The sequence below is a fragment of the Plecotus auritus genome (genome assembly GCF_963455305.1).
Source record: "Plecotus auritus genome assembly, chromosome: 4".
In the NCBI taxonomy this organism is placed as follows: Eukaryota; Metazoa; Chordata; class Mammalia; order Chiroptera; family Vespertilionidae; genus Plecotus; species Plecotus auritus.
The window spans coordinates 97,365,992-97,381,215 of NC_137775.1; the positions used below are offsets into that span (position 1 = coordinate 97,365,992).

Below are 15,224 nucleotides of genomic sequence, written 5' to 3' on the forward strand. Positions count from 1 at the left end.
CCGCATGTGGCTTGCGAGCTGCAGTTTGCCGACCACTGGTCTAGGGGAAGAAAGTTCTAGAAAGAGGGGACAGCCCGTGTGAGGGCCCGAGGCAGAGCGGGCCTGAGGGATGGAGAGCAGGGCTGGGTGACTGGCGTGAGTGAGTGAGAGGTGACTGGGGGAATGAGACCAGTCAGGGTGTTGCCAGCCACTGTAGGGCCTCTGAGCCGAAGGGGCGCCGTTGGAGGCAGGAGAGTGGCCTGCTGTAGCAGGTGCTGGAAACCAAGAGGACAGAGGGGGGCAGGAGAGCAGCGAGGAGGTGGCTGAAATAGTCCCGCTGAGCGGAGGAGGCGGCGAGGAGCCTGGGTGGGTTGAGGCCTGGCCATGGTTGAAAGTGCAGCCAGCAGGCTGTGCTGGTGGGCGGATGTGGGGAGTGAGCGAGAAAGGAGACGGGCGACTTCACATCTTTGTCTTGAGCAACTGGAGGAACTCAGCTGCCATTTGCTGAGCTGTCTGGTGAAACACTCTTAGCCTGTGGGTAGATGGGCAGGTGCTGGTCCAGTTCAGATGAGAGCACTGAGCTGCCGGGGGGAGGGGGAGGACCACAGTGAGATCTGGGGCATGACCTCCTGTGCCTCAGCTTCCTCCTCTGGGAAATGGAGACAGTACCCCGCTTCCTCCCAGGGGTGTTGAAGAATGAAAGTGGGATGACAGCTTTGAGAGCTGAGGCCGTTGGCGTTCGGGGCAGGGGTGGGGGGTTGGATGCTGAAGCCGCTGGTGTTTGGGGCGGGGATGGATGGCACTGGGCGGCATGCAGCCCCCGGCAAGCCCCCGCAGGCCTGGCAGGCCTCTCCTAGGAGCTGTTTGTCTTGGTTGCAGCGCGATGGAGCTTCCGCAGGGCCCGGGAAAGCCTCCCTCACAGAGGAGAGCCCGGTCCTGGGACAGGTCGCAGAAGCCCAGGAAGGACCCCGAGTCCCGGGAAGGCCAGTACCTCTCCCTGCCCGCCACGCCCCCCAGGCGGGCCTCTGCGGGGAGGGCCCGCGATGGCAGCCAGCACCTCCACAGCCCAGGGTCTCCGGAGGCTCCGGGCGCCGAGGCCCTCAGCCTGGAGGCGGCCAGGGAGTTCCTCCCCAGCGAGCAGGGGCCTCCGCGGGACAAGAAGGACAAGGCCCAGAGTCGGAGCCAGCAGGGGTGGCTGAAGACGGTGCTGAACTTCTTCCTGAGGACAGGCCCCGAGGAAGCCAAGGACAAGGCCGGCAGGAGGGCCAGGGCGAAGGAGGGCCTGCCCCCGCCCGCAGAAACCTCGGAGCCTGCGCCCAGGAAGAAAGCCCACGACAAGAAGGCCGGCCGCAAGAAGCATGGCCACAGGAAGCACGGTGATGGGGACGCCAAGGGGGCCCCAGGCCAGGAAGCCGGAGGCCGGGAGACGGCCGCTGCCTGGCGCTCCCAGGAGGCCGACCTGGGCCCAGGACCCAGAGGTGAGCAGACCTGCCCGTTTCTGTGGTAACCCCATTGCCCCCCCCCCCCCCCCAGGGCTAGGGTGCTCTAAGTGGCTCCTCCAACCTCTCAGCAGAGGGGACAGACGGAAAGGTGGGACAGCTGTCAGGAACCCCAGCCCTGGGAGCTCCCTCAGACCTGCTCCACCGCCAACCAGCCGTGTGGCCTGGGGCGGCCCCTTTCCTCTCTGAGCCTTAATTTTTTTCATCGATAAAGTGGAGATGATGAGAGTTGCTGTGTCATGGGGTGGCCGTGGCCCAGAGCTGGCAGGCAGAAAGTGCTCCATAATGATAGCTGTTCCTGTGAAGTGCTCTTGTTTGAGGAACATGGACCAGGGAGGCCGGGAGGGAGGCGAGGGTGGACGCCCCACCCTCCGCACTAGTCCACAGCTGAGCACTGGGGGGTGTCAGGGAAGTGGCAGGGCCAGAGCTAGGGGCTGGGTGTAGACGCGGCTCCATCAGGAGAAACGCGCTGTGTGATCTTGAGCAGGTTGCTGCCCCTCTCTGGAGCCTTTGATTCCTCATTTGTAAAATGAGGGAGCGGTCCAGAGGTGCCTTCCTTTCCTGACTCCAGCTCCTGGAGTTGAGTGCCCCCCAGGCATCTGGAGGGGAGGGCTCTGCCCTGCAGCATCCCAAAGTCGCCATGTTTTGTGGGGAGAAGAGATGCAGGGAGACCCAGGATGCTTTGGGAGCAGGGGAAGGAGGTCTGGGTTGAGGCAGCCTCTTTTCAAATGGAAACCTTGTTGGGTTTCTGGTTTTTGGTTAGGCCCAGAGCTGGCTACAGCAGGGCCCTCCTGCTGGGAATTCGGAGCTGTTTCCTTGTGCCCATTAACAACGTCAGGCGAATGTCACTGACATGCCCCTCTCCCCCCCACACACACCTCCCCACACTTGCTTCTGTCTTCACTCCAGGCGGGGAGGATGCTGATCCCCACCAGTCCGTGCGCATCGAAGGCCAGGATGCTGGGGCCTCGGAGCCTTCTTCCCAAGCCCCGGGCCCCTTGACGGAGGAGAAGCTCCAGAAGCTTGACCGTGAGTCAGACTCGACTGTCCTCTGGCCGCAGCTGGGGACTGCCTGGGGGACGGCTAGGCCTTGGTTGCTCTCTGGCTGCACTGATCTGCCCCCTGGGGCTTCTGGCCACACTTACTTTAGGGAGTCACAGGAATTAGAACGGCTGCTGGCAAATACTCCTGCTTATGTGCTAATGAGCATGGGACTCTTTGTTATTCTCTTTAAACTTATAAAAGGAATTTAGAAGAGAGGAAGATAGAATTTATGCATATATTTAAATATATCAAAGAGTGGACAGAATAGTTCTATGCACACTCATATACTCACAGTTGTTAACAGTTGGCCATATTTGCTGTGTGTGTGTACTTTCATTGCTGAACCATTTTAAGTAAAATAATGCTTCATCCTTAAATACTCGAGCACAGGTCCGCAAGAAATAAGGACAGTCTCACACACAACCACACCCCTGGTATTGCCCCTAATAAAATCAATGCTGCTCCATTAATCTACTTCCCTGTACAGAATGGGCATATTTTTAAAGCTATGAAACAGGAGATCTCCGTCCATCAAAGGATAAGTAAAAGGCATTCAGCTGGTCATTGTGCCAGATGTTTATTTTACATGCTAACTGTTTCTCACCTGAGAGGGAATCAGCAGGTAGACAGTCCGGGAGTAAAAGCCAAGCAGGGTTTCTAAATGAGAACGAAATTAGGGGGAGCGGGTGGGGGGGAAAGAGAGTCTGCGGACACCCTGGGACCAGCTGTCAGCTAGCAGGGGCCACTGTGGGCACGCTGTGCTTGCAGAGTGGCCGGGGCAGCAAAGAAGACCCTTGAGGTTTCTCGTGGCTTCTCTGCAAAGACTGGGTAGTGTGGTTGATGCATCAACTCGGCAGGCTGTCTGTCTTGTGGGCTGCAGTCCCTTCATCCTCTGACCCCACCTGAGGCCAGGCCCGCACCATTTCAACCGTTTCTCCGATGGTATTTTGCAGGTTGGGAGGTCAGCGTTAGCCTTGAAAACTATTTCCAAGCACAGCTCATCATTTGATAGCTTGACATCCTTCTGAGGGGAAGCAGAACAGGGATTATGATCCACATTTCACAGGGAGAGATGAAGGCCCAGAGAGATTAAGAAATGTACCCAAGGTTGCACAGCTTGCTCAGCCCAAAGCAGATATTCACAGATCTGTGAGTTCTGAGGAAATAGCAGGGCACCAGGTGAACGTCTGAAGGACTGAAATGTCATGCCTTGGCCTAGTATCCCTCCCCCGTGGACCTCCCAGCCTCTCTCAGAAGGATCAGCCCTGGGATGTGGTGCTTCCGGCACTTCTGAGGCCTAAGGAGCTGTTTTAGGGGTCCCCATTTAAAACAGAAGGCCCATGTTGGTCTCAAAGTCCAGCACAGTCATTAGGAAGCATTCTCTGTGCATCTAGAAAGATTCACTGTAATCCACTCTCTTCCAGAGGATGCAATCATTCAGATGATAGTGCAGCTGCTCCGAGACGTGGGAGACGAGTGGGATGAAGAGGTGAGGAGCCAAGGAGAGGTGGAGGTCCCCGGGGGGATGCTTCCTCCCCCTCCTCCTCATGCTCCCACTCCCCCTCTTCTTCACTCTCTCCTCCCCCTCTCCCCCTTCTCCTCCTTCTACCTGCCCTACCTGCCCTCCAGGCCTCCCAGCCCCCCTGCTCTGGACTCTGTCACCCCCTTGCCTGGGGACACCCTGTAGCCCTTGGTTGCTATTGAGTTGCTTCTCAGGGAGCTCTCCTCTCTCCTCAAGGTCAGGGACCTGGCCCAGTTTCTCGCATGCCCGCTACAACTTCAAGGCTCTCAGCGAGAAGTGGCTCCACAAAACCCAGCCCCAGCCGTCAGGAAGAAATCCCAGGAGAGAAAGTCTAACCTCAAGAGATCCTCTTCTCATAAGAAGCATGGCTCTGAGGAGCCCAGGAGAGCGGGGGCTGTAGATGCTTCCAGCCCAGAGTCCCGGCCGTCCAAGAGGCCCAGCTTTCTATACCTGTGTGTTGGGGGCCATCGGGCCTCCATCTCCAGCAGCGTTGGTGAGCAGGCTCACGGTTACCATAGCAACACTGTGGCTGCCTCCAGCTCTGGAAGCTTCCCCAGGGCTGGAGTTGGCCATGAAGAGCAGCCAGCTCAGTTGACCTTTGCTCTTCCCTGAGCAACATTGGAAGGAGAAGGATAGGGAGGAGAGGGGTGTCAGCGGGCCACCTCCACACACCAGATCTCCCTGCCTAGGCAACCCGGTGAAGCCCCCATTGGGAATTGTATTCAGGGACCCCCATTGTCCTCATCTCTGCACCTCAGCTTCCACACCCTGGCAGTGGGGAGCTGTGCAGGTCGGAGGAAACTGGGAGGCGGGAGACCTGGGTTCTGAGCTGTACTTCCTATGTCGTTCTCCAACTTCGTGCCTCAGTCTCCTCGCCTGTAAAATAGGACACCTACCCACTGTGTGTCTAGACCAGTGGTCGGCAAACCGCAGCTCTTTGGCCCCTTGAGTGTGGCTTGGCGTTAGAACCACTTCTTCAAAATAGACTCGCCCAGGCTGAAAACCGACTTCTGCACATGGGCCACGAAGTTTCAATCGCACCTGTATGTGCGCGCCCACACGTGGTATTTTGTAGAAGAGCTACACTCAAAGGGCCAAAGAGCCGCATGTGGCTTGCGAGCCGCGGTTTGCCGACCACTGGTCTATACTCAATGAGCCCTCGGCCATTTTCTTACCTCCATTTTACAGATGAGGGAACTGATCGTTAGGGTGGTAAAACAGTGTTCAAGATCATGGCCCGTCAATGATGGAGCCAGAGACAGAGGGAGAAGGATCTCCTGGGTGTCAAGGGGGAGCAGCCTAGCAGGTCGCCCTGGCCAGGGTAATTTTCATTTTAAAAAGGAGGGGCAATGCTTTGTACCAAAGAGTGGGTTTTCCTGCAGGGGATTCTGGCCTGAAGTGCCGACTCATTCTACGCACTTATTCTCCAACTAGTGGATCAAGCCAAGCTGGGGGAGGGGAGGGAGGCGAGGGAGCAAAGCCCAGGAAGTCAGGGGTTCACGTGCAAGGCCCTGCCAGCAGCTCACCTCCACCCTGGCTCACTCCCCCGGCTCACTCCCCTGTGATCTGGCCACAGAGTGTACGGTGGAGGCTCTGTAGTATCTGTGCAGTAGGTAACAGCCTCGAACTAACAAAACACACTCACCATTTCATTTTGCTTCTCAGACTTGGAAGAACCTGAAGTCCAAGAGACCTCGTCTGCAGACTGTGGGGGTCCAAGTCCCTTCGAGCTTTCCACCCACGCAGGAAGCCGGGAACCCGGAGAGGACTTGCAGCCTGACAAAGCCTCGGAGTGCAGTCAGTACCCCGCGCCTTTTCTCCCGGGTCCCTTCTCAACGGCTCTTCCACCTGCAGAAGAGAAACTGAACCAGAGAGGCAGAGACCTGTCCTGACTTCTGAGTGCGGCAGACGCCCAGCCACACTGTGGTCACCCCTCTGTCTGAGCCTCTGCTGTGAAACGCCCTCCTTGCGGTGGGGGCGGAAGGGAGGGCGCATAAGGCACTTCGAGGAAGCCATTGGCTCACAGCACGTGCTGGGTAGACGGTGTGATTTAGGGCCTGGGTTTGAATTTGGGTTCTGACCTCTTCCAGCCGCATTAACTTGGACAAGTTGCTTCTTCTCTGGCCGCAGTTTCCTCATCAGTATAATGGGGATAATAATAGTACCAACCACATAGAGCTGTCAGACGCACTAAAGGAATGGATGCCGATGCAGCATTGAGAGCAGTGCCCCTTAGCAGCTAATAAGTATTAGCTGTCATTTGTTGTGATCACTATTGTTGAGGCTGTTCAGAGCCGCAGGAGAAGCAAAGAGGATAGGAAGGGGTAAGAAGCTCAACAAATGGTAGCTGCCCTCTCGATTATTACTGTTTCGTCACTGGTGGGGCCGAGCTTAGAATCAGAATCCTGTCAGTTCTGGGTGTTGAAGATCCTCATAAAGACCTGCTCCCACCCCCTCTGCCTTGTTTGCTTTTCACCAAAAAAATGTGCCTGGAAGGGGAATGGGGAGGGGCCCAGGGCCGTTTTCCTGTTTTCCTCACACCTCTAGGTCCTCCCTGGGGAATGATCACCACTATGTCCCCTTGAAACTGGCTCTGCCTCGGGCCCCGCCTGAGGGATCTGTGAATCCCTGTGGGTCAGGACTGGGACAGCCGCAAATGCAAGCTCCTTAGCACCTAGGAGACCGGAGAATCACCCACCCAGGGCCTTAGGAAATGAAGACTGACCCACACTCTGTCTGCACTGGAGTGTAAGCAACCACTCTGTTCTTTTTTAGAAGAATTTATCCAGAAGATCATCGCCCTCCTCCAAGATGCAGAGGAGCAGGAGGGAGAGAAGGTGAGGAGGACGTTCCCCGCCTAGACCCTGACCCTCACTATGGACCGGGTCCCTGCCTGGCATCATCGCTTCCCTGCCCTCCCCCAGCTCTACATCCTGCCAGAGCCCTGCTCGGCCTCTCCTTCCCTGACACTGCAGGACTCCCTCTCCCCACCTGAGCATCAGTGGCTCTTCTCTTTGGGCCACACACACCCTCTGGTCCGCAGTGGGACTCTTTGTTTCAGGGGATGCTGGTCTCTTTTCCCAGCTCACTTGCCGTTTCCTCAAAGTCAAGGGCCTGACTCGGTCTCTCTCGTCTCACCTGCAGCAGCTCCAAGTCCAGGAGCCAGAGGTGGCCTTAGAAAACCCGGCCCCACCCTGCAGGAAGAAATCCCAAGAGAAAAAGTCGAGTTTCCGAAAAGCCTTTTCTCATAAGAAGCATGGCTCCAAGGAGCCCAAGAGAGCGGGGGCTGCAGGTGCCGCCAGCCCCGAGTCCCGGCGACCCAGGAGGCCCAGCCATCTGCCCCTGTGTGTCGGGGGCCATCGGCCCTCCATCTCCAGCAGCGTTGGTGAGTAGGCCTGCTGTTGTCATGGTAACAGAGGCTGCCTCTGACCCCTGGCTTCCTCCAGGGCAGGGGCTAGCCAGCTGTGTGGCCTCTGGTTCAGTCTTGACTTTTGCTCTCTGCTCTGAACAGAGTGGGAAGGTGCGGGAGGACCATAGGGAAGAGAGTGGGGCAGGTTGCTGGCAGGACCCACCACTCCCCACACTCCCCGCATCCCACACACGCACTCCAGCATCTGAAAGCAGAGGTGGTAGGAGAGCAGTGCCTCTGTGCATTAGGCAAGTGCGCCCGCATCACCGGGACAGCTAATGCCGAAGCACAGGCCGAGGTCTGATGAAGGAGGACACGCCCGGGGCTGTCTTTCGCTGCTCTGGTGTGAGGACTGCTGGCACGCAGTGATTACCTGACCTCTGGAGTGACACTCCATGCCACGCGCACACAGAGTATCTCATTTAACCAGCTCACCACCTGTGAGGCCAGTCTTTCTACTCCCATTGGACAGATGGAGAAAGTGAGGTTCCCACAGGCTAAGGGACTGCAGGGTTACAGGGAAAGTGCGTCCACCTGGTGGGACCTGTTGGCAGGCCTGCTTGTTTCCCTCCCGGGCAGAGAGGAGGTCGAGGGGGTGGTGTGAGAAAGAAAGATCTCGGGAGCGGGCAGGTAGAGTCCCGTGAACTCCTCTGAAGTGGGCCCAGGGGGTGGGGCTCAGCCAGGAGCCTGGAACAGCAGGGCCCCACTCCTGCCAGTGCCTGTGGACACTACTGTCAGCCCTGGGTGCAGTGACATGTTTGAGGACTTGGTGCAAACACATTCACACCAGCTCCTTTTGCCCCAGATCCGGAGGGTCCCGAGTTCCGGGAGTCTTCGCCTGCAGAAGGGGGACGAGTTGGATCCTCAGAATCACCCTCCCAGGCCAGAAGCCACGAGTCAGAAGGGAGACCTCTGCCGGACGGAGCGTGTGAATCTAGTTAGTACCACCTGCTCTCACCTGGGACGGTGCCCGTGGACTTACCAGGCTGAGCCCGAGTCGGGAACTGGAGGGCAGCTGGCAAATACCCAGGAGACTGGAAGGCAGGGGGGTAGGGTAGCCTTTCAGCTGGGGCTGCCGGGGCAGAGTTGGAGACTGCGAGCCTTCTTCAGGCAGAGGACACCAGTCCATTCTAAGGGATGTAACTTCACCCCACCCCACCCCATTGGTGTGCTCGAAGGTTTAATTAATTCCTAGCTTGCTCTGGGTCCCATAGGGAGAGGTGTACTGGCAAGCAGGCTGGGCGGGGGCGCAGGGGGGGGTGCGCGGGGGAGGGGTGGTGTTCAGAAGGGAAGCCCGAGCTGCAGCCTTTGCAGATTTCTGTGGTATAAATATCCCCACTGTGGCCAATTTCAACTGTTGCAGTTGGTAACCAGGGCCCACACCCTCCCCGACCATTTGCAATGAGCCCTTGGGATGAGCAGCCCTGCACACTGCTGCTTATAGCCTGGCCCATGGGGACGTTCCCTGCTCCATCCGTAGCCAGGAAGTCCCCCTCCCCCTTTCTGGTCCCAGCTCCCATTCCTGACCCTGCTGCTCTGAAGCCTGGGTGAGGGACATCCGAGGGCTCAGCTTTCATATCTGTCAAGTGGTTGCGGGTGAAGTGTGGCAGCCCAAAGTCCCTTCTGTTTCCATAAAGCAACCAGGCCCAGCTCTTAGGCCCAGCACTAGCTCGGGGAAGACGCTCTCTGCCCTTCACGACTAATCTGTGCTGTGTGTTAGACACAGTCGTCTGTAAGCCACATGTGACGGCAGAACGTGCCAATTCTTCTTTATCTTCCAGAGGAGCTGGTCATCCAGCAGCTGGTGGCGCTCCTCCCAGGAGTGGACGGCCATTTGGGGGAGCAGGTAAGAGCACTCAGTCCCTCCCCACCCCACAAGGCCAACCCCGGGGCCTCATCAACCCATGGCTGAGACCTGAGTTCACCCCCATCTTTGTGTCTGGGTGACCTTGGGCGTGTCCCTTAACCTCTCTGAGCCTCACTTTCCTCTTTTGCAAACTGGGGGACAAATACCCACTTAGTAAAGTTTAGTGCATACATAGAAAGTGCCACACACGTAGCAGATGAGATACAGGTTAGTTTAAAATAATAGAAAGCTCGTGGGGCTCCCTGCCAGCCCGGACCACCCCATCCAAGTCCTCCCTGAAGCTCAGCTCAAGTCCCACCTCCCGGGAAGCCTCCTTCGAGTCTGGATGGACTTGATTGGGGGACGTCCTGGCACACCCTCAGCACCTGTATGACCTCCAGTTCGTTCAGGCTTTCAGATGTGCCTCCCCTGCTAGACAGCCTCTATGGACGGTTCCCTGCCCTGGAAACCTCAGTCTCCTCGGAGAGACACACACAGATCGCTCACTGGGGGTCATTGGGTGGGAGGGCAGGTCCAGATGAGTGAGTCGTGTGGCGGATGCTGTAGGTACCTGACCTTACCGTGTAGCCTGGCCCAACTGCCCTCGGCCAGCACCTGCATCCTTTTGCCTGAGGACTGGCCCCCAGAGCCACTTTGCCACCCACGTGGTAGGTTAGAATGAACACCCTCCACCTCACCAGGAGCTGTCCTCAACCAATGGCTGATGGGAGCTGGTGGGTACACACCCCAGCCCCTCGCAGGGTTGGGGTAGGGCAGAACTTGGAGGAACTGGTTTCTTGAGTGCCGGAGGGGACTGCGTGGCTGCTCTCCCATCCGGCCCCAGCTCTTCATTTCCCATCAGTGTTTCCCCGGATCACTTCCCGCATAAGAGGTCTGCACCCCGGACCTTGTCTCTGCGCCGCCTTGGGGCGGGGGGGGGGGGGGGGGGTGGCCTAAGACATTTAGGTAGTAAGAGGAGGAGGCTTAGGGTGGGAACTAAAATTCATCAACACTAGGCCGGCACAACATTTTGCATAAACCACCTCATCAACGCCTCCCCAGATAATCAGGGCGGGGCCATCACCCTTCCATTTTCTACAGACCAAGCAGAGGCTCTGAGAGCTCACACAGCCTGAGGTGAGGTTAAACCGAGCTGTCCGGCCCAAGCACCTGCCCCTTCCCCCAGGTTGTCCTGCTGTTTGCAGCTGGACCTTGCAGACAGATTCTGAGCGGCTGTGGTGGCGGAGGAATGGAACCCGGGAGCTTATCCCAGAGACAATGAGGCGGCCCGGCCTGGCTGCACGGAGTTGAGGGCTAGGCCATGGGTGGGAGGGTCGCCTGCCAGCAGCACTGATGGCCTGCCTTCATTTCTGCTTCCAGATCAGGCGACACCCCAGCCTTAAGAAGTTTTTTTACCAGCTCCCAGACTCGTCCCTCAGAAAGCTGGCGGAAACTCTGCGCAGACAGGGTACCCGCTCCCCTGTGCCCCGCAGAGGCCTCTCGGAGAGGCCTTACCAGTTTGCCTTCGACTTGGCCAACAAGTTTGCTGGCAGCAATGGTCACACCGCCCTCAGCCTGATGGGTCTGCGCTACCCCCAGCTCCCGCACACGGAGGCCCACCAGGTGAGACAGGGCGATGTGGCGCAAGTGACGGAAAGGTTGACAAGGTCGGGGTCACGACAGGATCTACTCACTGTCCCCTCCCTCACTGCCTAGTTCAGGACTTTTGGGGTCCAGCTGAAATGCCACCTCCTTGCTGAGGCCTTCTGAGACAGGGTTACACCACGGTGACCTTTTTCTTTCCCCAAACCCTCACTGGTTTTACTTGATAATTAGCATCTTCTTTATTTGGCTCCGGTCTCTAACTGTGTGCATATCCATACTTTTTGTTAAAGGAATTCATCTTTTTTTTAAAATATGTTTTTTAAAGTATATTTTTATTGATTTCAGAGAGGGAGAGAGAGAGAGAAACATTAATGATGAGAATCATTGATTGGCTGCCTCCTGCACGCCCCCTATTGGGGATCGAGCCCACAACCTGGGCAGGTGCCCTTGACTGGAGTCGAACCCAGGACCTTCAGTCCTCGGGCCAATGCTCTATCCACTGAGCTAAACCAGCTAGGGCTTTAAATATGTTTTTATTGACTTTAGAGAGAGAGGAAGGGAGAGAGAGATAGAAACATTGATGAGAGAGAAACATTGATGATCAGCTGCCTCCTGCACGTCCCCTACTGGAGATCGAGCCTGCAACCCAGACATGTGCCCTGCCTGGGAATCAAATGGCGACTTGGTGGAAGGGACAACACTCAACCAACTGAGCCACACCGGCCGGGTCACTTTCATGCTTTTTGATATCAGCATGGGATATGGGACTGGCTGCTATCTTAGCTTACCCTCTTACTATTCCATGGGTTCTGCTGCGTGGCTTCCCAATCTGAGACTATCATAAAATTGAAATAACGAAGCAGGGTAAGATTGCATATCAAACAAGGGCTGGAGGACTGAGGACTGGGAGGCACTCCTTCACAGGCCTGGGTCCTTGATTAGGAGCCTCTCCCCTGCCCCACGCTCACTCTTCTGATTGCCTCATGCTCCCCCCTCCCCCAAGACTCTGAGATTTCCATTTAGAAATAATAGTCACCACTGATTTTTTAAAGTCTGAGTTTTCACATGTATTCTGGAGGACTCAGATAAACAGTTTCCCCCACTCCTTTCAAATCCACTTAAATAACCTGCTTATAAACACTGGACCCAGATCTGTAGAGCAGAAGCTACTGAATGAGGGTGTGACTTTAAAGGAAAGAAATGTTGTTTGTTGGTGTTGGACACACAGAACCAGAACTTCTACATCCTAATGCCCGCCCACCCCCCACCCCCCGGGAAACCGGAGCGTCATAGCAATGTTGTCACCATCACTCAAACACTCTGTCTTCCTCTCCTGGAATTATATACCCTTGGAAGCCATGTGCTAAGTCTTACAAGCTACAAATATTTGCTGCTTGTTATTCAAATGCTCTGCCCAACATTGGCTTGTTCTCCCGGTGAAAACTCCTTGTGACTTCACACCTCTCCTTTCTCAGCCTTACTGTCTTCTCCCGAGAATGGGGATATTACAGGTCATTTGCCCTCTAAGATGGCCTGGGTAATAGTTTATAGAGCGATCTGAGTTCTTTGTGGAAGATGTTAGAAACATCAGTTCTGACATCCTCAGTAGCCCTAATTCCATCCTCTGGTTTTATCATTTGTTCACTCATTCATTCATCCACTTATCCATTCAACCAGTAGATAGTGTGCAAGGTGCTGTGAGGGCCTGTGGGAGGTTCTGCTAGGGCAGTGGTCGGCAAACTCATTAGTCAACAGAGCCAAATATCAACAGTACAACGATTGAAATTTCTTTTGAGAGCCGAAAACCGACTTCTGCGCATGGGCCATGAAGTTTCGCAATGTACGTGCGCGCCTGCACGTGGTATTTTGTGGAAGAGCCACACTCAAGGGGCCAAAGAGCCGCATGTGGCTTGCGAGCCGCAGTTTGCCGACCACTGTGCTAGTGGAAAAGACAGACTGATCCCTGCTGACAAAGTTAAATATCAATTAAATGCCAAATTAGTGGTAACTGAGGCCAATAAAGCAAGTTGGCTCTGGGAGACTTCCAGGAGGTGGCAGGCATTGATTTTTACTTTCGAGAACGGAGAGACTGGAGATGGGGAGAAAGGACCAGGAGGACACTGTGGGCAGAAGGTACTGTGTGAGCAGAGACCCAGAGGGGCAGCTGGTATGGTGTGTTGATGAGTTAAGGGACGTCTATTGTTATCAGAGTGGAACCCACAATAATTGGGCTCTGGCTAACACCCATGTTCTTTTTCTCCTCAGAACATCACAAGTCTTGACTTCCAAAGTCCAGATTGAAAGATGTGCCTTGCACTCAAGTGCCCTTGAACTAGCCAAACAATTGGTGGCTTTAGCCAGGAGACCCTGAAGATGCTCCAGGATTGTCCCAATCTGCTGCTTCCCAGACATGACTGCAGACAGAGGACAGCCATTCCGTGTCCTCACATCGCCGTGGGCTTGAGACTGAGAACGCACGACGCATTCTCCCACAGAACGAGAGGCAGACACACCATGCTGGGAGAAATAGTGCTGGACTGGGAGTTAGGAGACGCCGGGCTTCAACTGCTGACCCACTTCAAACTTGCTGCAAGGCCCTGTATGTCCCTGTCCTCTCAGACCTTGGATTCTGGGTGGAGGTGACCCACTGTGTCCCTTCTGGTTCTGTGTTCCGAAATCTGTCTAAAGAGGGGTGGTGAGTGCTTTTACGCTGCGGCTAAACATAGCCTCCCCACTGAGTTGGAGGCACTCACCAAGTGAATGAATGAATGAGTTAATGAATGGACAAAAAGGCAGAGAACTCCTAAGATCCAGGCAGCTTGTCAGGCATTCCTGGAGGCCTTGCTCCTCAGCTGAAATTGTACAACCAGCGGTTCTGTCTCTACGCTGTGGGGTGGGGGGAAGTGGAGGAGCCACCTCGACAAGCACTGGACTGGAGTCTGCATGCTGGGGACAACCCTGGTGCCGACTTGTGCCCTTGAGTGTCTCCTGCTTTTCACTTTCATTTAAGAGTTACCAAGTCCTTAATCTTATTATTATTATTATTATTTTTGCTGGCATGTATTTTATTGATCCACAGAGCTAAAAATATGGCCACTATCATCTAGAACACCCGCTGACATTTTTTCAGATGCTAGTTTTAAATGGGTCTTAGTTTCCAAAGTACATTTAACCTCTCACCAGAGCATCCACATGCATTTAGACAGATGTGCCTCTATGTACGACACATCACTTATTCAGTTGACAGGGCCCTCAGGGACTTGTAGACGCCGCCCAGGAGCTCTGCAGGCCAGATAGGGAAGACCTATGTCTCAGACCTTCCAGCCCTGCGTCCTGTAATTCTACAGGCAGAGCAAGGAAGCCGACGCCTGGCAGCTCTCCCATCTCATGGGCGTTTGCCGAGAGTGAGAGAGAAGTGAATGTGAAGGATCTGAAGATGACACAGTGCCGTGTCCACTATGTCATCGTCAGATATTATTGTTAGAGCCACAGTGTGGTGGTTTTCAGGAAATGGGGAGGGTTCCAGCTGGCTCACCATGGGCTGCACGGCACGCTGCTCAGGGGCACCTGGCCCAGGAAGTGCCAGCCACCTCTGGGCACTGCACATTTGTAGATTTATGAGGACAATTTTCCAGCTCACGCAGGGTCTTGTTTTTGTCCAAAGGTGAAGTGTGGGCCGTCAGGGGCTCTGTCTTCTACACAACTGAACAGTTTCAACAGGTTGGCCCCAGGGAACATTTCCTCCTGCCATCCCCTACATGCACGCCCGCAGGGCTGTGACCACAGCCTGATCAGTGCCCGGAGCACCGGCCACAGGGGAGGGCTGCTAACACCTGGATGGCAAACTCAGTCTTGTCAATCCTGAGCACCAGGGGGTGGGGCTGGGGTGGAGAAGCCCCAGGCAGAGAGGCCTTGGGTGTTCAGATGGGACTGACCCCAAACCTGAGGCAAAGTTTAGGAATCGCAACTAATCACATTCTGAAAGTCATTTCTTGTTATTGCTGCTAAGAAGGAGGTGGGGGTGGTGAGCTATTTATGGGTTTATTTTAGGTGGTGTGGAGGCAAACAGCACCAAATGTGAAGGATGGGAATCCGTTTTAAATGGGGGTCAGGAACCTTCCGTTCGTAGTTTCTTATCTGGAAAGATGCTCTTTAAGCTGTATGAGTATTTGGTATGAGCTCCTGATGCTGGCATCTGTCTCATTTTTACACTGTGTTATTTGGACAAATAAAGAAACAACTTGCACTGCGGTCTCAGGTGGATCATTCACAGTGGAGACAAGACTGGGGTCCACGGGCCGCATCCAGGCCCATCATGTG

The 15,224-nt window shown here is 55.4% G+C and overlaps 1 protein-coding gene across 1 annotated transcript; it reads left to right on the plus strand.

The window, feature by feature from the left end:
* Window positions 1-862: 862 nt before the first annotated feature.
* BNIP5 (BCL2 interacting protein 5) lies at window positions 863-13,205 on the plus strand (the record flags this gene model as incomplete). The annotated part of the gene is made up of 11 exons (XM_080665023.1): window positions 863-1,457; window positions 2,388-2,507; window positions 3,947-4,011; window positions 4,261-4,537; window positions 5,710-5,841; window positions 6,820-6,881; window positions 7,189-7,429; window positions 8,259-8,390; window positions 9,235-9,299; window positions 10,680-10,922; window positions 13,170-13,205. 11 exons carry the CDS (start codon window positions 863-865, stop codon window positions 13,203-13,205), a joined length of 1,968 nt encoding a protein of 655 aa, XP_080521149.1.
* Window positions 13,206-15,224: the final 2,019 nt, after the last annotated feature.